The 22,890-nt window shown below is 37.4% G+C and overlaps 1 protein-coding gene across 1 annotated transcript in view; it reads right to left on the bottom strand.

Annotated features, from left to right (window-relative positions):
- LOC142979775 (zinc finger SWIM domain-containing protein 4-like) overlaps nt 1-22,227 on the bottom strand; it is a 63,499-nt gene extending 41,272 nt beyond the window's left edge. The window contains exon 1 of the mRNA XM_076124938.1: nt 21,911-22,227. Coding sequence (XP_075981053.1) covers nt 21,911-22,208 — 298 coding nt within the window. The 5' untranslated portion in view covers nt 22,209-22,227. The remainder of the gene's footprint in view (nt 1-21,910) is intronic.
- Nucleotides 22,228-22,890: the final 663 nt, after the last annotated feature.

Below are 22,890 nucleotides of genomic sequence, written 5' to 3'. Positions count from 1 at the left end.
TAAATACATCGTTAACGCTTAATCATTTAAATTAAAGGTAAAATTAATGATTCTGCAACCTTTTGATGATTACTGTCTCAATGATGACTATACGCAAGAGTTTCTTTTATGTACGAAAATCATCATTTCAAAGGCGCGACTCGATACTTCCATCGACTAAAACCGGCTAGCTATCGACAAAATTTGTATGAAAGCCTGAACAGCACCACTAGCAGGCTTCGACGAATATTTTTGCGATACATTTTGAATTTCAAACTCTTGTTACTTGACAGTACCATTTGTAGAGAATCGCGCTAAAGATCGTCGGTAAAAAAAAACATGTTAAATAATAATCTATAACGTGATGTAACTTCTTATGGATTTATCATAAAATTTAGCACATAGCTTCAATGCCTGCATTACCACAGGAGAAGTCGCGGGCAGAAATAACCAAAAATATAACAGAAAAACTTTCACAATAAGTCAATTATCGCCCTTCCGGTGTCTTTAAGCCCAAAACTAAGAAGTGATTGTCAAATTAAAGTGCCGTTTGTCACGCATGCAATAAAACAAATAAACGATAATTTCACAGTCATCAACTGTGGTTTTAAAAAACTGTTACTTAGAAAAAAAAGTTTGTGCTTTATGGTCAAATCTGTCAAAGTGTTTATCGTAAACTTAGAAAATTTTAGAGAAAGCAGTAGTTTAAAATGCATTAAAATTTACTTGTTTTGTATTTAGAAATCATTAATTATCAATGATGACAGAAAATATACTGAAACCTTGAAAGGCGTTTAAATTTTTTTTGAAGGAATGCATAATCTCGAGCTTGCACTTTTCCAGTTCGACTCTACGTCCTAACTTTTCTCTTATTTGAAAAGAAGATTCCGAACTTAGTCATGAAAAATTATGGCAAAAAATTATGACTTTGAATGCTAAAAAGATACTAGTTTTGCTCTGCAAATACCAACGACGGTTAATGTATAGAATCCGGTCATAGAAATTAAATTAGTCTTAGTTCGTGCTCTCAGTTTCTGATTAAGGGGATTACTTGCAACCCCCATATATGGGATTACGTGGGAGGTATGGGAAATTGGCTTATACTATAGAGGTCTGCTAGGGTGGTTAATTAAATATAGGCTAGCTGTGCCGTCTCAATCCCATTCGTGATCAGCTCCCATTGGTAGTGGCGTTATGTTAACCTACATTATACATAGTTCAGGTTCAATATTTTTGTACATAAGTTCTACTTTTTAACCGGTATAGTACTGGTAACCGGCAGTTCTGTATGACAAGGTGTATAGATATGAATGAAGCAAGGGATGTTTGTAGGGGTAGTATCAAGAGGTATTCTTTGGCCTACCTACCCCAATGGGAAACAGGCGGGATTTTATGTATATCACACACTATTTATTAGTTCCCTGGCCGTAAACTTTGTAAAATCTCAGTATTAAGTAGTTCCTTCTTCAGTCACTAGAGGCGGTTATATTAAACAAAATGGACGTAGACATGATGTTTGTTTTATATACGAAATGAATTCCTATATAGAGATAATTACGGCACTAATTCTCAATGCAAAAAGTATTTACATTTATCGTTTTCAGGCCTCAAGAAAGGCTTATCTTGGACAGAATCAACTTGTATTGCAAACTTAACGAAAAAACACAATTTTACTTATTTTTTCGGTGGCTATATGCGCTTTTTCGTAACAATATCGTCAATCTCTACACCAAGTTAGTCGTGATCGATCAATTTCTAATTTTCAACCCTAAAGCAAAGGAAATCAATTTGGAAGCCGCAGGAATTGCATGCGTTATAAATAAACGTGTCACTTGCACTCACACGGTTGATATTAGGTCCCTTCGTGTACGGCTTTCATATGCAAAACGTTAGGACGACATTGAGCTTATTTGATTCGGTTCAAAAACACTGATTAGTTATTCCGATGGTCCTGTTATAGTGAGTTTGTAAAGGCATAGGTTTGGTAATAATACTTTTGAAATATTTTTTGTGGATTTATAGTAATGTTGTAGTTAAAACTCCATAATATCTAAAGTTCGAATTATCACGCAACATGTTTGCTAAGCTTGTCGTAGCCCGCGACTCTTGTCCCCGTTGCCGAGGGATGTCCGAGATAAAAACTATGCTATGTCGTTTTTCGAGTTTTCCACTATAGTTGTACAAAATTTCATCCAAATAGGTTCAATAGTTTAGACAGAAAGAAGATACTTTCGTATTTATAATTAGTAAGGATTTTGTTACGCTTTGTGTAACTGTTTACAGTGTGCAACCAATAATGTATTACGTAATACATTATTGGTTGTTTTATAACACAGTTTCCCGTTTTGTCCGGCGCTTTAGTTTTTAATCAATATATACAAAACAATCCGTTACTGTGGGATTGACTGACTGACGGACAACGCACAATCGAAACTAGCGAAAAGCCGAAACTTAATATTTGGTATGAAGATTCCTTAGGACGTGTAAAGAAGAGGATTTTTAGAAATTATTTTCCGAAGGTAGTAAATTTAACAAGGGCAAAGCTGCGGCCGGAATTCTTGTTAAATATAAAATATAATTCACATGATATTTCCTCCTACGTATCTGACCACAGAGACCACGACCATTTAAAGCTTTCCTGCTAGTTACATTTTGATAGGAAATACCATGTTATTCATTAAATAAATAACCCTGCAGGATTTTGACTCAAACATAACACGTCATATGAATTCTACTTATTTTGATAGCCATTCAGCAAAAGAAATTTATTTTTCCTGTTATTTGCATGTTTCTTTGGTACCTTAATCATCTACAATGGATGAATAAAAGCCAATGATGATTATGATACGACCAACAAAGCATGGCCGCAGGAGGCCTTTTAAAAAAAAAACTTGGTCCACTTTCTTTTTCACGTGTCCTTAAAATACAACATACATAGTATACATACATAAAATCACGCATTTTTCCCATACGGATAGGTAGAGACCAAAGAACGCCACTTGGTACAATCCTTACAAACTTCCCTTGCCTCATTCACATCCATACATCTTGTCATACAGGACCGTAGGTTACGAGCATCCGAACCTCAACCTTTTTGAAGACATCGCCGATAAAATACAATCTTCTAAAAAAATGATGCTCTCAAAAGAATATTTAATTGAACAATTAAAATCTTAGCTTCAATTTTAGCTCAGTTTACATGCGAATTAACAAAAAGTGGTCAGCCAAAATTACATGTAAAGTAACAATGAAGTCATGTTCCGTAGGTCAACGAACTGCATAATGAACATTTCGTACCTATAAGCAGTTTTTTCATACAGACCATCTTTATTTGCACATTTCAATAACTATTACGAAACAGATGCACATTTGTTTGAATAAACAGCATAATAAGTAAAAATTTATTTTTATTTTAATTTACTATCGCTATGCGACGCCATATTTTTTATTTCCCGCCGAGATTTGACGTGACAGTTTGCTTTTTTTTCACACATGGTCAACTCCAATGTGCCAATGAAAGGCCACAACGGAAGCAGTAAAATAAATCACTGGGTTCCAGAAAATGTCAATGTTATAGCCATAATGTGCAGATTGCAAAATGCGTTTGGTCCCTTTTAAACTCACTATTCTACTTTCTTACAATAAATAAGTAATATGACCATAGACTTGCATCCTTAAATTTAAATTCTATTTCATTTCCATCGACAAACCCACGCCTTTCACTCCTGCTATTATAATTAATCTTATATTAAAGACGTTGTAATCAATGGTTATGGCCGAATAAACTTAATTATTGGTACGCTTGATCTATAGACTAACTAAAAAGGTGAACAGGTTGAAATGGCGCCAAATGGAATGGCCGCCGTAATTCGAAATTTGAAGTTTATGGTATTACCTGTTTTTTTATAAGCAAAAGGCTATAAGCAATACAGCCAATACACGAAATATTATTTAAATGTTTAAAATATAAATCTGAATATGAAGAAGTGATCGATATTGGAGTTCATTATCTTTAAAAAAAACGATATGTTTCTAAAAATGCATCGAAAAGCTTAATTTAATTAGTAGTATCAATCGAAATGTAGCCAATCTATTGATTTTTCATTTTTAATCGTATGATGACCGCGCGAAGGGTTGCTTTACCCTCAGACCGTTTACCGTAAGCGCAACTGGCAATGACCGTCATTGTACACAAAATCAAAGATATACAAAATAAGGATCTTTCTCGTTTCGACTAGATAACCTCACTTTACACCTACAGTAAACTATTTATTCCTTCTCTAAAATCATTTCCATGTTCCATGTTCCTATTATAACAGTGTTCGTCCTCCGCACGATAATCTGAGATCAAATCTAATCTATTGATTGCAGGCATCCGGGTGGCCTGAGAAGAAAAACCAAGTAAAAAATACATTCAAAACAATAGCCCGAACTCACTGGACGGGTTAAAAGAACAATCATAAACATGCAGTTTATATAAACCTTAGTTCAAAGACATAAGGTATGTTTTCGTATGTTCCAATTCTTGCTTAAGTTTGTCTGCTATTGTGGTCAGGTCGCCAGTTTTGAGGCTTGTGGTTAGTTCCTTTGAAGGCGGAATGATTTTTTGATTAATGTTAAAGGTATAAGCACCGGAAAATATCTCGATATGGTTCACCAATAAACCTGTTTCGCGAGTTTTATTTTGTTTGTTGAAATCCTGTATGATTCCTTTTTTTAGTATATCGATAATTACCTGCACCCTATATTCGCGTGTATGTAAAATTGTATCTCAACTCTGTTCAGTAATTACAAGCAAGATAAATTCACTAATCCAATGCAATGAATGCAACAAAATGCAACGAAATAAAATTTAAGGTTAGGTTTGGAGTTTTAAGTCTGAAATTCTTATGCCCGGTTTCTGAGGTACAGTTAGCGATAGTTTATCAATTCAAAAGCGTTTTTTTACATGAGTTTCAACGTTATTTCATAGATAAACTACCGCTAAATGTACTCAAAAGCCGAGCATAAGAACTTCAGACTTAAAACTCGAAACCTAACCTTAAATTTTATTTCGTTGCATTTGAAATTCAACCCATTTCTATACATTTTGCACAATGACACACGTGTTTATACAAGTGTACGCATCTGGCGTCGCCCGCCAGTTTTTGTGCGACCCACAGGTACAGGCCGACGAAAAAACCGAGAAAAAAATCCATCTCCGAGGGGGTTGAAAGTAGTCAAACATTCATAATACGAGCCATTCGACAATACACTTTATCGACAACGAAATAAAGTTCAAAATTCCATGTAAATATCTCCGTAACATAATACCACACCCGAACAGGGGTCTAATGACACGCGAGAGCTTTTTTATTTACTTTTTTTGTAAAGTTTCAGTTAATTAGAGTCGAAATTCCTTGTTTTTTGTGTTTCTACTAATTCTATTTTAATTGGTGATGGTGTTTGAGGCGCCTGAAATTATTAACTCCGTAACACATTGGAAGGGCACTTGGAAATAACTTTTTAATGTCTTGTACGATAGCAACGATATTTGTAAGAACAGACATATGTAGGTGTATAGAATTTTGACGGCAAGAGGTACATACAACTATAAAACGTAAAGAAAGCCAGGCTGAATATTATACTTACTTATTACTTTAATAGATGCCAACGTATTTTTGCCGTGTCAATAGTTGCCTAAAAGATCTTAAGATGCAAGGCAGAGGTCGAAAAAACAGTTGAAAGATGCATACGCCCTCTGAACAGATGCTTTAAAGAATGAGTTGACAAAAGCTTTAAATTATATAATCCAGAAAAATTGCAATTGAAAAAAGGGGCTGTTAGTTTTAGAGCTCACTTTATAGACCTTTAACCCCCGGTTTCTGAGGTATATTTAGCGGCAGTTTATCTATTCAATAGCGTTTTTTTTTTGTATGAGTTTTGACGCTATTTAATAGATAAACTAAATGTATTCAGAAACCGGGGGTTAGACATTTAGTTTTAGGACTACATCCCTTTGCTAACAGGTAACTTTCAATATATTTAAAGTGTTAACATTTAGCTTAACTGATATACAGCAGCCTAGCCTTTCTTCCAACTATGTTAGAGTCGTATTCCAGTCTCACCAGATGCAGCTGAATACCAGTATTGTACATAGTACGACTGCCTATTAGACCTCCACAACCCATTTACCAAGGTTATAACACGATACCCTTCGGTAAGACTGGTTGTCAGACTCTCAAGATTCTGACTACTATTAACGACATTAAATTTTTTTTGAAAATGACTGCTGGAACACACAATTTAACGTGCTTTCTGACGATACCCTGCAATGAGACTGGTTGTCAGACTTTGAAGCTACTGGTAACTCTCAGAGATCTTTGAAGATAACAGCTTAGAGCATAATAGCTTATCTGATCTTCACTGTATTCTAAGTTCGCCGATCACTCAATGACGTCACTCATCTACCTATACAAAGAGACGAGGTTTGGAAGCCGGCGGGTGCAGGGGAAGCGGTGTCATCGGCAAACATTATTCGTATGAGTTATGACAACCATTTTAGACGAGGAGAGACGAGTGGAGTGAATGTATGGGGCGTTGGATTTCAGATATATGACGTGGGGTAGACTACATTGATTGGTTTATATTGATTTACGTATTTACATACATACATAAAATCACACCTTCTTCTAATAGGCAGAGACCAGAAAACGCCACTTGGTACGATCCTTACAAACTTTCTTTGCTTCGTTTCTTTCGACAGATTCTACTAAAACAATGATGAAAGAATAATATTAATAATGTCTCTCTTGGCCGATATTCAGCTACGGTGGCCAGTTTCATTAAAACCAGCCAACTGTGCAGGACTTTGTTTAAGTGTGAGCACAATACACAGGTACACTTTTTGTTTCCTGACCGAATGCAGAAACGTCCCTTAACTTTAAGGAACTCTTAAATATCGTGTTGTCTTTTACGTGTATTGTAGAGACAGAAATACTTTTGATCACTTAAAAATAAACCGTATTCTTGCATTTGGTCTTACTTCTGTAAATTATAGGTTATGTTGAAAATTTCATTCGTTTAAGTGAAAACAATGGATTCCATCAGATACAATTTGATTTAAATTCTCTACAACGGACACAAAATATGGTACACGAATATGTTTTATCGTTGCGCTATGTGAACAACAAAATTGTATCATATCATACACTTGGCCACACTAAACGCATGCGCTGAAATTTATTAAGAAAATGCAGAGAACTTTCCCTAAAATGTGTGTACAACATTTTAAGAGATTATTTCATGCTATAAACAATGGAAATATGTTTTGGCGTTCGGTAAGTGGAATTAAGTCCGAATCTTTGATAGTACCTTCATCATGCCAAAGGAAACAACACTAAATCCTTTCCTACAAGGTGTCGAAACGCGTTAGCTTGCCAAATCTCCGGACCGGCCAATGCACATTGGCAGCGGCATTAAGGGCGGTGCCAAGTGGCGACGACCGGCCGCTGTTTGCCAGGTACCTTGCCAAATCTCTCTGATTTTTTTCACAACACGAATTTGTGGAGCCTATTTCGAATTCAGCCAACATGGCCGCCCCGATATTGGTTTTCGAACGGAGAATGAATAATTTCGTAGGTTTTTTGCCAAAAGTAAATTATGTAAAATTTCTAGGCACCGGCAGCCGGGCACACAGCCAATTCTGCCAAATAGGATTTTGTACCTATCATTATTAAAAGGAGTTTGTTAATACGGCCAAGTTGGCGGGTAACTTATTAATTATTTATATTTTTTCCTTTGTGTGCTATCCCCTCTGCTTATAACATGTTTCCCATTAGTTTCTCTCGGGTTCAAAGATGTGTCATATTGACTATTATTCATCGTCGTGTACCTGAGATCACTATTGAACTGTCAATTCACTCTGATCTTTTAGATAAGGGACCTTAATGATGTTTTTTTTTGAAAAAGGTATATTGCTTTACTTTTTGTACTTATTCCATTATAATTTAAGTTTATTTTGTTCAGGTTCGGCCAGCTTAAATTAACGGACAAAGAGATTTGTAAAATATAAATATTGAAATTGTTTTTGGCAACAATAGCATCGGCAAAATCACCATACTAACATAAAAAATAACGCCAAACAATATCGCCAGAACAAAAAACGTGGAATCTATTAAGAATCAGAATTGTAAAGAGTTACAGCCACCCTCTACCATCAAGTTTTAAAGCGTACTAAACGACCGAGTTGGGGAGGTCGGCGGGCGGTAACACCCGCGGGAATATTACGTACCTCCCTGCCGGGGCCGTGTTATAGGGTTATTGTAAAATTAATACTACATAGTAGTATGATACTTTGTTGTTTATTATTGGAGTCGACACTAAACCGGGCTGTTATGATCGTTTTGATTGATTTACTGGTGTTTTTCTGCTTTTGCATATAAAATTGTACGAGTTCGTGTATTAAGTTTACGGATTTGAGGCTGCAACGTCTCTGGTGTTTTGAATACTTCAATGTAGAGTATTTTGCTGGTCTGGTTCTGGTTTTTGTTTTAAAGAAAAGAAAGGAGTACTGAATAGTAAGAAATACGGTGGTGTAACTTTAGTCCCCGGGATTCTGAGGCAGTTTATATTGCAACTATAGGAAATAACCATAGAGCCATGAGACTCTACAGAGACATTCTTATTGTAGTTGGCTTTATGAGAAGTATTCTCTTTTTACACTATGTAGGTACGTCTATATCATTATTTTTAAATACGTTTAATTCTGATAGACATTTTTTTATAAAAGATTTTCCTAGCAAATACAAATACGGTGCTCTACCGCCTAAAAATTAGTGTTTTATTCCTTCCGAATTTATATTACGGTTGGCGAGGTAATGTATACCTCGCCAACCGTAATATTACTTTACAAATATGAATAAATTGAAATAATCGACATTATTGTAAGCCGCACCATCAAATGTACCACAATAGTAATTTGTTTATTGACATGGAGCGTTCAAAAATTACACATGATTGTTATAACCCAACGTTTTGTATTATTAACCCATCGCTCGAGGGTTATTTATACATTTTAATGGCTTTTTACAACAATTTCAACTAAATTGATCTTCCCTTTTTTTTAGACAGCAATCGATTTTAAAATGGTACTAAATTGAACTACCCTTTTTTCGAATTTCGAAAATCGTTTCCAAGTTTTATTTGAGTACCTACATCGAAAAATATTCGTACCTAGTGCTTTTCTCTGGTCTTTGCCTACCCCTATGGTAATAAATCGTGATTTTATGTTTGTTTGTATATCGAAAGTACGATTCTAATTTTATATAATAGTAGTGTTTTAAGGCTCTTAATAATAATATTAACACGTTTATTTTTTATACTATTTATGCCCTAAAGTTCAGTAGTTAGTTTCCAAAACTCAATTAAAAAAGTACACCGACCATGTCAATTATTTCGAGGTGTTTTTTACATATCATAATGGAGTCAAGATAAAAACGTGATGAATAAGTAATAACAGAGCACTATCGTGTACAAAGAGTTGCTCACTTCCGGTCGAGCCGTTTTGAACCCCACGCACAAAGGTATGCGCACACTGCAGTGTAACACGAAACTTCGGACTTAATTAATTCGGTCATCATTACTTAATTTAGTAATTAATGACTCGAATATTACTGTTTTTTAATGTTTTAACACTCAAACACTTCCTGTGGGTTTTCGTTTATTTATTTTAGTCCTTTTTTAAGATATGCGTTTTCGACGATCGCAGTAGGAAGAGATAAAGTTAGGCCTTTTAACTGAAAACAGATTCAAATATTTCAATATTGATTTTCTTTTGGTCCCTACAAAAAATCGCACGGAGAATAGAGCACTTGTTTTACAAAAATAAGGACTATTTTTGTAAAGTAGATTGATTTTTAAACATTCACAAGTTACATTCACAGTTTATGTGATTTCTAGGCTCTAAATGACCCTCTGACCAAAACAAAGGTGCCGTAAGCCAAATACAAAGTCGATCACCTCATTAGGACTTGAACATAAGAAGACTTTACATTAAAACAGATTGTGATAGAGCCTGACCACCGATCGTTCACTATTTAACTAAGGCAGTATTTGTCATAACACACAGTTTGTCACGATTTCCTTGATATTTACAGGACAAGTCTTCGCCGGAACTAGTCGGAAACTAATCTATACTAATATTATAAAGCTGAAGAGTTTATTTGTTTGTTTGAACGCGCTAATCTCGTAAACTACTGGTCCGATTTGAAAAATTCTTGTTAGATAGTGTTACTCTTCAGTGTTAGATAGCCCATTTGTCGAGAAAGGCTATAGGCTATATATCATCACGCTACGACCAATAGGAGCAGAGTACCAGTGAAAAATGTTACAAAAACGGGGAAAATTATGATTCTCTTATTTGACGCAAGCGAAGTTGCGCGGGTCAGCTAGTAAAGGATAAAAGGCGCGATATTACAGGACAAGTCTTCGCCGGAACTAGTCGGAAGCTTATTGATCTATATCGTACGTATAATGTTCGTTGTTCGCGTGTAAGAGCCACGCTTCGCAATGCATCAACACCTTTAAATGACTTAATAATATCACTGACCCCGCGAATAAATAGTTAAGTGTTGCTATTGTTTCATAAAACAAGGTTTTTCTGTACAAATGATTTTTGGTAGAAGCTTCCGGTTCTTAAGTAAAGGCCTTTCAAGTTCAAAGTTGTGACTCTTGTAGTGAAGTTCATGGGACATAGTGTTTAGTTTTCTGTAGCTTAATTTTTATTAATTTTGCATATTAAACTTACTATTTTTGGTAAATCACACTCATAAGTTAATTAAAAGAAATGTTGGTGTTGGATCCACGCGATTTTCCTATTTCAGCTTGTAAGGGGGCGAATTTTAAAAATACGATGCCTTTTTAATCATAGGTCTACTATTATCATCCTTATTTTATCAAAATCAGTTTAGCTGTTCTGTATCAAAAGCTTAAAACACAGTCTTGCATTAATAACTTTAGTAAGTAGTCACAAAATCTAAATTGTCGCAGCCATCTTGTCTAGCCCGTTAATTTTGACATGTACTTGTCAAATGACACAGTTACGTTATCAAAATATTTTGGGTCATTTACTATCGATACTATCGACTATCGAGAGTTGCGAAGTCGATAAACGCTAGTTCGAGTGGCGGCCTTATTTCAAACTGTTTACTATGAGTGTGGCGTGTGAACTTGTGTGTTTACGTTATTGTCGTCATGTGAGTCGGTACTGGCACAGAATATGGCGCACATATTCTTTCTTTCATGAGATGCATACAGGCCGTGAACGCAAGTATCCTAAACCTGAATTACCCTCGGTTTCTGAGTACATTTAGCGGTAGTTTATCTATTCGATAGCATTGTTTTTGTATGAGTTTTAACGCTATTGAATAGATAAACTACCGCCAAATGTACCTCAGAAACCGAGGGTTAAGCAGGCAAAAATGACTACGTATCTCAGTTAACAACTGTTTAAAAGCCACTATGCTGTACATTGTTTACTCCCTTATATTATAGAGATTAGCACGTTATGTCGAAGCTGCAATGTACTGAAAAGTGATCGTCAATTTGACGTACACAAGTTATCAATGATCAGCTCTAGCGAACACCTACGGAGTCTGCGGTCTAATCCGTTAAATTTTAACCCTCTTATTCATGAACACACTATAAACCTATTATAGGTAAAAAACGACTACAATATGTTTTCTTTTTCATTTCGCTAAGGAGAAAAGAAACAAAACTCTTAATAAGGCTTTCATAACTTCATATATCTTTATGAATAAGAGGGTAATAGTTTTAACTACAAAAGAAACCAAAAGTACTGTTTCCTTTGAAAAATACCACGCGGTTATTTACTTACTCTATCGTTGAGACCCTCAAAATCACCTTTTTATTTCTAAAACTAAATTTTAATATTAGCTTCCAATTTTCTACAACACCTGTCGGAAGAGCACCCTTCGACTGTTAAAACATGTAATTTTAGGTCATTTCTATATAACGGATACTATAAAAGGCGAACATATCCTTTGACTTTGTCCTAGTGAGGGTAAAATTGTAGATAGTGTATCTTTTACATATGCTTTTCATTGGTATTTAAGGGAGAATGTTATATGGTAGGTACTAAAATTATATTTTTTGGATCGCTCTTAAGTTCCTTTAGAGTCATCTGTGAGTGGCCACAAGGCTGTTAATTACTCAGACTTAAAAAATGGACTGCTCTGGAGTTCTTTTTGAGCATCTTTGAGTAGCTTGATTACGTATTAGGTACTCAGATTAAAAATTCACTGTGAGTAAGTCTATAGGTAAATGTCTAAATGGGATTCTTTACCTTATACCTCATGCCATGGTTTTGCCCGTAAAAGTAGCCTTGTCAATCCTACGAATATAATCTCTCACTCTGACAATTTTAATCAAAATCGCTTTATCTGTTTTGTAGCAAAAATGGGACACACACTTTCACATTTACACCATTTGTAGAAATAATATCCAAAAACAATACACACTTACGCACACTACTGCTTACTCCATAAAGGATAAAAGGCGTGATATGACGGTGTACGTGGGGTCATTGTCAAAGCCAGTAATAACTTAATTCCGTCTTCCTGCGGCTGATTGGGGCTAATTGTCGACCTCTCACCTCACTCCGCCGATAATTGGACACTGACTCGCCCCTTTTGACCTAGCGTGATGGTTACAGTACTTCTTAGTATTTTATGAAGTCTAATAAACTATAATTCAGAGGAGCTCGTGATTAAATAACCGCTGCACTTATAGATCTGTCTGGTTAAGCTACTCTTGCCGAGGTCTGTCTCTGGATGGGTGACCATATTACGCATACCGAATTCCTCCGTGTTTCGGAAGGCACGTTTAATTGTGGGTCCCGGCAATCGTAACCAAAGATGTTTTTTGATACCCAACGTTGGTCACGAATGGACTTTTTATTAAGGCAAACTAAACACAGAAAAACTTCTTTACACGCTTTTGGCCCAATCTGGGGTTCGAACCAAAGACCCCTTGACATACACACCACAAGCAGCTTCGTGCAACAAAACACACTAAACATAGAAAATCTTTTTTACATGATTTTGGCGCGATACGGGATTCGAACCCGGCACCCCTACAGTCACATCAAAGAAGCAAATTCATACAAATCACAACCTTATCCACAAGCCGAAAGTGTTAAACATTCACAGCAAGTCTTGTCACACGTGATAAGACATTCCCATACAGTCGTATCAACAAACATGACTAAGAAACACAATAATTTAGTGTTGCAACATTTTCTTTGTGCTTATTCTGCGTACTGCGGTCTTTTATTTACTAAATAATAAAATGCATTGTGCATTTCAAAGGAGATTGTTCGTTTTGAGGTGGTTTGGATTTGAACACCTATTGAAACGAACAAGCTAGCTTTGCGCTTCGGTACGAAAAGTGAAGATTTATGCCAGATTTTTATCTCTCTTTTTAAGTAACGTGGGTGTTGATTATTGAAAATATATCTTATAGCTGACCCGCGCAACTTCGCTTGCGTCACATAAGAGAGAATGGGTCATAATTTTCCCCGTTTTTGTAACATTTTTCGTTGCTACTCCACTCCTAATGGCCGTAGCGTGATGTTATATAGCCTAAAGCCTTCCTCGATAAATGGTCTATCTAACACTGAAAGAATTTTTCAAATCGGACCAGTAGTTCCAGAGATTAGCGCGTTCAAACAAACAAACAAACTCTTCAGCTTTATAATATTAGTATAGATGAAACAGAAATATATAAATAATATAGACGTTAATATTATTAAAGTATTATAAATTTATTATATATTATGTATAAATTAAAAGGTAATTTGAAATAATTTAGCGATTATAAATTTTTTTATGTGTAATTTTGATATACATCTAGGCTGTATTACTGAGAGGTTATGCTGAAATCCGTTCAGTAGTTTTTTACCCGAAAGAGCAACAAACATACAATCATGCTCACAAACTTATGCCATTATAATATTAGAGTAGAGTCAGTAGGAATGGATGCGGTAGGTAGACCGATGGTCCACAATCGAGAGTTTGACATAAAATGTATTGCAAAAATAGTTCCTACGTCGCCCGTTAGAGGCGCTGATTAATTTCTCGATAGCTAGCCGAACTTATGGACTTATATTCATTATCTCTGGCCGCCCTTTGAATGACTTATTACACATTTTATATAGTATGCAATCAAAATGCATGCAAAAAGAATGTTCCTTTGCAACATCAATAATGTATTTGTAATTCTAATTTGTACGCAGATATCATTGATTTGTATGTAATACACAAATGCAGGAAGTTATTTGTATTGTTAACTGCAGATTATGTTTTAAATACAAAATAAAGTCAATTATAGCAAAAATATAGCCATTTTGACTATAATAACGATCTAAATGCTCATATAATCTCAATTTTCCGATGATAAACACATAATCTAATTCAAATTATACTCATTACTCAGTATTGTAGTAATCTATATTTATAAAACTCTTCCGTTATTGAGTGACTAACCCCAGTTTCTGTGTACTTTTAACGGTAGTTTATCTATTCAATAGCGTTTTTTTATATGAGTTTAAACGCTATTGAATAGATAAACTACCGCTAAATGTACCTCGAAACCGGGAGTGACTGATGGACAACGCACAGCCGAAACTACTGAGCGTAGAAACTTGAAATTTGTTATGAAGATTCCTTAGGAAGTGTAGAAGAGCACTAAGAAATGATTTTTGGAAATTCTCCACCGAAGGAGGTGCAATTCCACGCGAGCAAAGTCGGGCCAGTCTACTAGTATATTACATTTGTATAACTGGGGAATTAACACTAAAAAATGACGTCACGTGGTCATTATCACAAAAGGATATCCTAAATATGCTCCTATATATGGGTTTTTTCGATATATTACCTTATTTATATTAATAGTTCTGTGGTGCAGTTGGTAGTGTGTTCGATTGTTGATCAAGACGTCTCGGGTTCGATTCCCGAGGCTTGTATTTATAACTTCCTTAGTCTTATGTCCGATAGCTTGACCCTTGGGTTAGACAACCACATGGAACAAATATTTGTGCGATCCAATAGTTGTTACGGGATGTACTTTGTGTCTGTTGTTTGTATGTTTGTAAAAGTCCTTGCGATACAAGAGCTTTATTCTTGGCGAGAGAGTTGTCATTATTGTTTAAAAAATATTGCTTAAAACATTATCCAATATTTAAATACTATACAAAAGTATATTTATATTTTTAGTATTCGTTGTTATAGGGGCAACAGAAATGCATCATTTGTGAAAATTTCAGCTTTCTAGCTATCACGGTTTATGGGATACAGCCTGGAGACAGACAGACAGCGGAGGCTTAGTGATAGGGTCCCGTTTTACCATTTGGGTACGGAACCCTAACAATCACCAAAAATGTTTAGTTTTTTAAATACAATGGTAATGAAGCGCGAAAGTTATAAACTTATTCCCTTCATTGTTAAAGGTTGTAACTTTTCAATTGACGGAATTGAACCTTGAACCCTGCGCCTCTTATTCGTTCCCACGGCGGTTTGAATCATTCGCAAGGTAATTGCTTTTGCATAAATGGCAACGAAGTAATAGTCAATATTGTAGTGTCCTAGATTTCAAGGGCATATCCAGAATTACCGTTTGCTCATCGTGAAGTCCATTGCCAAGTCGGACAAAGTAGTAATATTGGTATTTTCTAATTTATTTTGAAATATTCTTCAAAATTCCCAGAGAATAAATAATAGTGCATCAAATTATTCTGATGCCCTATTATATTCTCCGAAAGACACTAGCTAAGCTAGATTTATTTACAACACACAAAAAGAATCTATCATCTATCAATCAACAGACAAATCGAGATTTTCTTAATTTTGGCTACCTATGTATACCTAGAAGGATCCTTTAAAAGCGTGAAAAAATTGAAATGCCCGGTTTCTGAGTACATTTAGCGATAGTTTATCTATTTAATAGCGTTTATGAGTTTTAGATAAACTACTGCTAAATGTACCTCAGAAACATAATACATACGAAACAATCCATTACCCTTCATATCCATAAAGAACATTTGTTTAACTCCAAAATCCATAGCACACAGGTATAAAGACCCAGTGTATGAGAACACCATCAAATCATACATTCAAAACTCTTCACGAGCCAGTTTGCCTTCAAGCAGGCAAATACAACACTCAGTCATTGCAAAACCTACTTTATTCCCTTCAATTAAAGTCCTCCCGAATCGCAAATGTAATCTTGCAATCGGATTCTAAAATGCGGAGGTGCTTTTGGTACCCACAAGCAGGTCTTTGTAACGCCAGCCAGAGTTGAAAGATCTCCTTCGTCCGTCCCATTGCTTGTATTTGAAGGAGTTGTAAGAGTGTTTGTTCTGCACATGGGAGGTCATGTTATATTGGTTTTTGGTGCGAGGTCGTGCGACAGAACGTTCTTGTGTATTACTATGAAACACTGTTATTGGACAGTGAACCATTCATTTTGTCTGTATGTCCGTTTGCTCAGTAATTTCTTTGTTACTATGAACCGCGTTTGTATCGACAGATGGTTTTTACGGATGGTGTCTGAATAGACCGCTTTTGAATTCTATGACTAGTCTTGTTTGGTAAAAGGATGTTAGCTAAGCGTTTTGCAGTATAATTTTGTAGCGTAGTATGTAGCGGGAAGTTACTGTCAGATTCAATAAGTTTGTCGTAATTCATTTAGATGGGATTCAATTTTAAAAAGTGTTTTTGACATATTTAAAGGCAAGGTATGCCAAGGTTAAATGCATGTTCGCGTTAATTCCCGTATCTTAAAAACATGCAATGCGAAATTATAAAAATTATGAAATTTAAAAAAATCTCAATCCCATTGCTACATTTTTTCGCACTGCGTGGCAATGGCCTCCCGAACGAGGGAGGGGTAAGGCCTTCCCATTACTATAGTTGCAGAAGACTTCAGTTTAAAAATAGCATAAAATGAAATAAAAACACTATCACTTAAGTCTTTCTTGAACTGAATGCGTTGTCATCATGTTGATAAACAAAAACACAAGCACGTGTTTTCCACGTGTCAGAAATATCGAAGTATTTATATACTTTACTACTTCTACCCACGGCTTTGCTCGAGTGGGTATAATTTTCTTGGAAAAATGTGCCCTATATCCTTCGAGGGTATTGTATCACGATGTCAAATGTAGTTTATTGGGTGCAGTGGTTTAGCAGTGTAAGGCAGACAGACTAAATTACTTTTTCGCTTAAGATTGATAGATCGCCACGCCAATACTACTGCATCGGGAGGTTCGAGGGTTCGATTTCAACGGGGCAAATATTTTATGCGATCCACAAATAGTTGTTTCGGGTCTAATTGTACTTTGTGTTCGTTGTTTTTATGTTTGTAAAAGACGCGACACAAGAGCAAAAACAAAAAAAGTAGAATGGGCAAAAATGTGCAACCCAATAAAGTTTGTCACGAACAATACTACGTAAACGTCACCAAAAAGATTATAATCACAACATAATTGCCAAAAGATTAGTTCCTACATAATAGCAGGCAGATTGTCTGACAATTACACATGCCCATTAAACTTAGATAAGAAATAATTACTAACAAACTACGTAGTTTTGTTTAAAACCAATCTTATACAATGTTGGGGACAAAACGTCAAGCAATACTGATCTTAAATCCCAAGGTTTTATAGAAATTTAAAATGTGTTTGTTAGAAAGTATTGCTTATGTTCGTCTTTACGATAAGATCTATCAAACTGGCAAATTTTATGCAATTTGATTCGGCTGTTTTCACGCTGTAGGAGGACAAACAAACACTATTTTTTATTTGTCCATACACATTTAGAACCAGATTTTTTAAACTTGTATGAATGGCAATAACTGTTTTGCCATTTATACAAGTAAAAAAACACCTTAATATTAAGCAGTTGTTTAATTACGATTTATGAGTGCATTAAAAATTAGGTTTCATTTAAGAAAATTGTGAGCTGTTCAAATTTTTGATTAGAGAAAAGCTTTTGATACAATCAAAGCTGACTAACCAAAGAAAACTTTTACCTAATTTAAGGGAAAGCCTATGAGTCAGACTAGTTTCGTGAGATGACGAAGATAACGTTAAAATATTACTCACTGAACATGTGGGTATTTATAGTTATTTTTTCCTTTGCTTGTTTAATTTCCTCTCTGATTTGCAAGGCCTTTCTTTGGTTGTCCTTTCATCATACAAGTATTTCTAAAGTACATCCAGGTTTAACCTTTCACCCCCGGTTTCTGAGTAAATTTAACGGTAATTTATCTATTCAATAGCGTTTTTTTTGTATGAGTTTTGACACTATCGAATAGATAAACTACCGCTAAATGTACCTCAGAAACCGGGGGTCACTCTTTTTTATTGTAATACTCAGTATTTGACAACAAATCTTTGTCAAAATGCGCTCTCATTTTCACAAAAGTTATAAGTTTAAATTATATCAATCGCATTTGTAACAACAATTATTTATAGTCCAATAAATATAAATTCAAAATGAAATACCAACTGCAAAGGTTACGTGAAAAGTCTTCACTACAATTACATTTTAGAGTCGTATTTATGCGTAGTCTATGGCACTCTATGGCCAAAGACCAATTGGGGACGATGGAGCCAATTTGGTCAATGGACAATCTATGCAGATTGGTCAGCATCATTTAAATTTATGATGACAAATATTTCAGTAATGTACGATATTGTTATGAGCTGATATTTATGAAATTCTTGATACGTTTCATCATGTTTTATGTATATTTATTGCAGTTATAATTAAAAACAATAATAATTGAGGAGATATTGCTGTTTTTTATGTTATTACCAACATGACAAATGGTGCCACCATCATTTTAAAAATACTTCTATTAGTAGCTTACTTTATTCGTCATCGAAGCTCCCATTATTTACGAGCTGTATATGTAGCTTTTGACAATCTTGCATATGCAACAAAATTTCTAAACGATTTCTTTTATTCCAAAACTGGTGCAACAAGAATTGATCGAACAAGCTGAATACAAAATCGCAAACAGAAAGGTAACAAAACTGGTCGTGTATAAGATTATAACACCCCAAAACGTATTATATCTTGTGGTTTTTGTCGGTTCCTTTAAAGAGAACTTGTTATGAACAAGAATGGGTATCACACAATCTTCATATGAATCATAGTGTGGTACTTAGAGCCTTCTCAGAAGTGCAGCCATGCGGCTCAACTCTTTGAATCCGTGATGAAATGTAGAGGGAACTTTTGTGATTATCGTCTCGTTTCATAAAGTAGGTACGTTTTAACAATATAAGGAAATGTTGTGATTAAGACCAAGACCTCAATTTGTAAGTCAAATTATAATTGATCAGAATCTTAATCATAACTCCAAGGATACGTGCAGTCTCTTTCTTGACGCCGGGAACTGCCAGTATTGTTGGGTTTCTTTAAACTTCGTCAGTCATTCACACTAAAATAATTATCCTTGTGTATTGTACCATACAATATTTTGCATAATTTACGCCTTCTGACATTTTATTTCCTGGTTGATACAAAGCACTCACAATGTTTTAAAAATTTACATTGCAACTACTAACTTCCACTGTCCAAGGAAGGAAATCGTTGTAATAATTCATAGCTCTAAACGAAGCTAACGAATACTGAATTATAAAATGGAAAGCAATATTTAATGAGAGAAACGTTGATGGAGCACTTAAAAATTTAATGCATCCATTATGTTAGCCAATGAAAATCGATTCTATTGAATAATCTACTATTCGCCCGTCGACGCGCTATAGAAAAACCTTTTTCCTCGGAATTACTAATTATAATTGAGCTGCAGTGTTAGAATCGTTCCGTGCTTCGTTTCGTGTGGAATGAAATCCAAACAAAGAGTGGAGTATCGATGATTTAATCAAACACACCCCTAGTTGCGCTCGATCAGCGCGGAACCGGTTGAGAGTGCAGCGAGTGCAGTGAGTGCACAGAGCACGGGCACCGAGCCCCGACCGAACAGAATTGATATGGAGTTATTAACATTGAATTAAAATATTTACAGAGCCGTGCCGGGTGCGCTCGTTTATTTTTGCATGACAATTAAATATGTACATGCGACTGCGATACATTTAAACCGTGGGGTACGTTTTCGATCATTTGCATGTACCTTGAGGGCGCTGCGTTCTTTTATTCATACACACGAATCTGGCTATTCTCGTTTGGTGACTCGTTCGAATGGTGCCAACCAGATATTTTTTCCTTCACATGACATTTCGTGCTGTCGGTACGCTGTCACCGATGGAACTCGATATGCATGCATTAAAATTTTAAAAGCGCCCATAAGTTATTCATACTCCATTAAAAGTTCCGATGCAGATTGCACGAGTGAGAAGACTTAATAGAAATCGAGTTTCTTTCAATAGGAATTTAAACAGAACTTCTTTTTATTTAGTCCCGACCTCGTCTGACCTACAAATTTGCATAGCAGACAATTTAATCCTTCCTCGGTCTCAGCCTTCACCGGCTACGACTGAATTCTTGGAACATATTTCAGCCCGTTTTTAGTTGAAGTGGGCGGTTCCGGCTGATCGTAGATTGTGTGACTCAGATGATATGGGTGTGGGAACTTATATCACTTTGGACACGAGAGGTACCGCGGCCGCCACTAACGCGTTTATCTGTAACATAAGTACGCGGCTCATATCGGAAGCGCTATCTCGCCGAGGCGGCTCTTCCACCGCCCTAAAGTTGGACGTAAGCCAGTGCCTAAAATCGTACTGCGGACATGATTCAACTATGAATTCGTGTTTATGCTCCATATCTTTTATTACGTTAATGCGTCCGAAGTTCTCCTGAGACGTGACAGCGTTATGAACGATGCGGCCCCTCCAAATGTGGCGTATGCGACCGCAGCGCGACCCGAAACGGCCCGAAATGACCAGTAATCGCCGCTCTGATGGCAGATAAGCACAAATGAATATGTAACGCCCGTCCTCCCACGACCGAGCACAATAAAACCGGGCCTGACCCTATAAAAATAAAAACAGGCAATTAATATTGTTTATTCGCGTCCGTTATTCAGAGCGGCGACAGTAACAAACGACGTCTGCATGGATTAATGCCATCGCAGCGCGCCGTGCTCCGAGTGCTCGAGTGTCTCGCTCATGCGATCATGTGGTGGCTGCGGCCGCGACTCACCGCGACTCACCGCGAGCGACGAGAGTGGCCGAGAGTCGCGCGACACGGCTGCGGACACCACGCCGATCCGGTTGAGTAATTCCCTATGTAACGGGACATCCAGTTATGTAAATCTCAGCCGAATTTCACGATGCATCTCCATAGTTTCGAAAGTAGATCTCGATTGGCCGTTCGATTGATTGTGCGACTTAATATGGATATTATGACGAGGAAAATAAAGCTATTCGAGTACCTTATGGATTATGGATGCGGAACGGAATCGATGCATAGTAATGAAACCCAATTAATTATGGGCGTTCCGATTTCCTATCGGTCGGGCAGCGCGGTGTGCCTCAGGGAGACATTATCGGACCGCCACTGGACCGATGTCCGCTGGAATAACGAGGACTATGCGTAACTCGGAATCGATAGAACGTCAGTGCAACTACCGGGTTATCGATATCGGCTAGATAAGCCTATTAGTTGCGTCACACGGATAGAGAGCGGCGCGACCGGTCGACCTCTGCGATCTGCGGAGGTTGTGGGATCACCATCACCGGCCCCGGCAGGCCCTAATCTCCTGAAACTTTTACGAGCCGCCGCATGAATAATTCCCGAGAGGAGCAGCTATCGATCGCACACGTCGAGGTTTTTATTTATACGGCGCGGGTGGGCGAGGCGCATATTAGTAAACAGGCGCAGGCGCGTCGGCGACGGACACTCACCGACTTGTAGCACGTTCTCCACGCAGCCGGCCTCGAGCAGCTTGAGGCCCCGGCAGAAGGCGATGTTGCGGTGGTCGTCGGGCGGCGCTCGCGCCAGCGACGAGTACATGCAGATGTCGCGCTCATCCCGCGGGAACGACCAGTACACGACGCGCCGCTGCACCGGCTCCGGGATGCGCTCGTAGCGCTCCTCGATGCGCTGGAACGGGATCGCGGCGGCGACTATTTTCGCTGTGATGTCGAGCAGCGTCGGCGGGGCGCGCGGCCGGCAGCAGGCGCGCGGCGCACACGCGGTCATGGCGCTCGCTCGGCCGCTCGGCGCGGACTGACGGCGAGCGCGCCCCTCCCGCCGCGCGCCGCCGCGCCCCGCGCCAGGGGGACACCCCGCGAGCCCCGGGGATGTTCGCCCCGAATCGACATGCTGCGATAAATTATTCATTTGGCAGGCATAATGTGCGATATATTATTAAAAGTTGGCATTTTTGTTGTCCAATGTGGCGACGAAAAAAATACATAACTAGTCAAAATTGCTGCTGCGAGCGTTCGTGATTTTTAATTGGATTTACAGCAATTACCGACGCTGATATTAGGTTAAAACTAGTTAAGCATGTCTAATTTGTTCTAAACATTAATTTACATAAATCCGTGCATTAGTGCTTTGTACTAAGCCGCTACGATATTGGAAACAAAATCAAGAACGATAGAGTTTTAATCCAAAAATAAATAAGGACAGCACCTATAAAAATATAATGGCATGGCGGTGCGTGTCGCTGATAGCCGCCGCTCCTCACATTACACAAACGAAGGGGAAAGGCTGCGGTGGAGTGCGCGGGGGGCGGGGGCTACATTAACAGCTGATGGGCGCGGCGCGCGGGGCGGGGAGGGGGGGCGCCGACGTCAGGTGTCCGACCTGCCAGCTCAGCTGTGATTGAGCGCGCCGCGCAGCGCTGCAGCCGCTTACTTGCAACGCATGTACGTTG

Source organism: Anticarsia gemmatalis, chromosome 17, assembly GCF_050436995.1.
Source record: "Anticarsia gemmatalis isolate Benzon Research Colony breed Stoneville strain chromosome 17, ilAntGemm2 primary, whole genome shotgun sequence".
Lineage (NCBI taxonomy): Eukaryota > Metazoa > Arthropoda > Insecta > Lepidoptera > Erebidae > Anticarsia > Anticarsia gemmatalis.
Note: the sequence above shows the minus strand (reverse complement) of the source record. Positions and strands in the feature narration are given on the sequence as shown.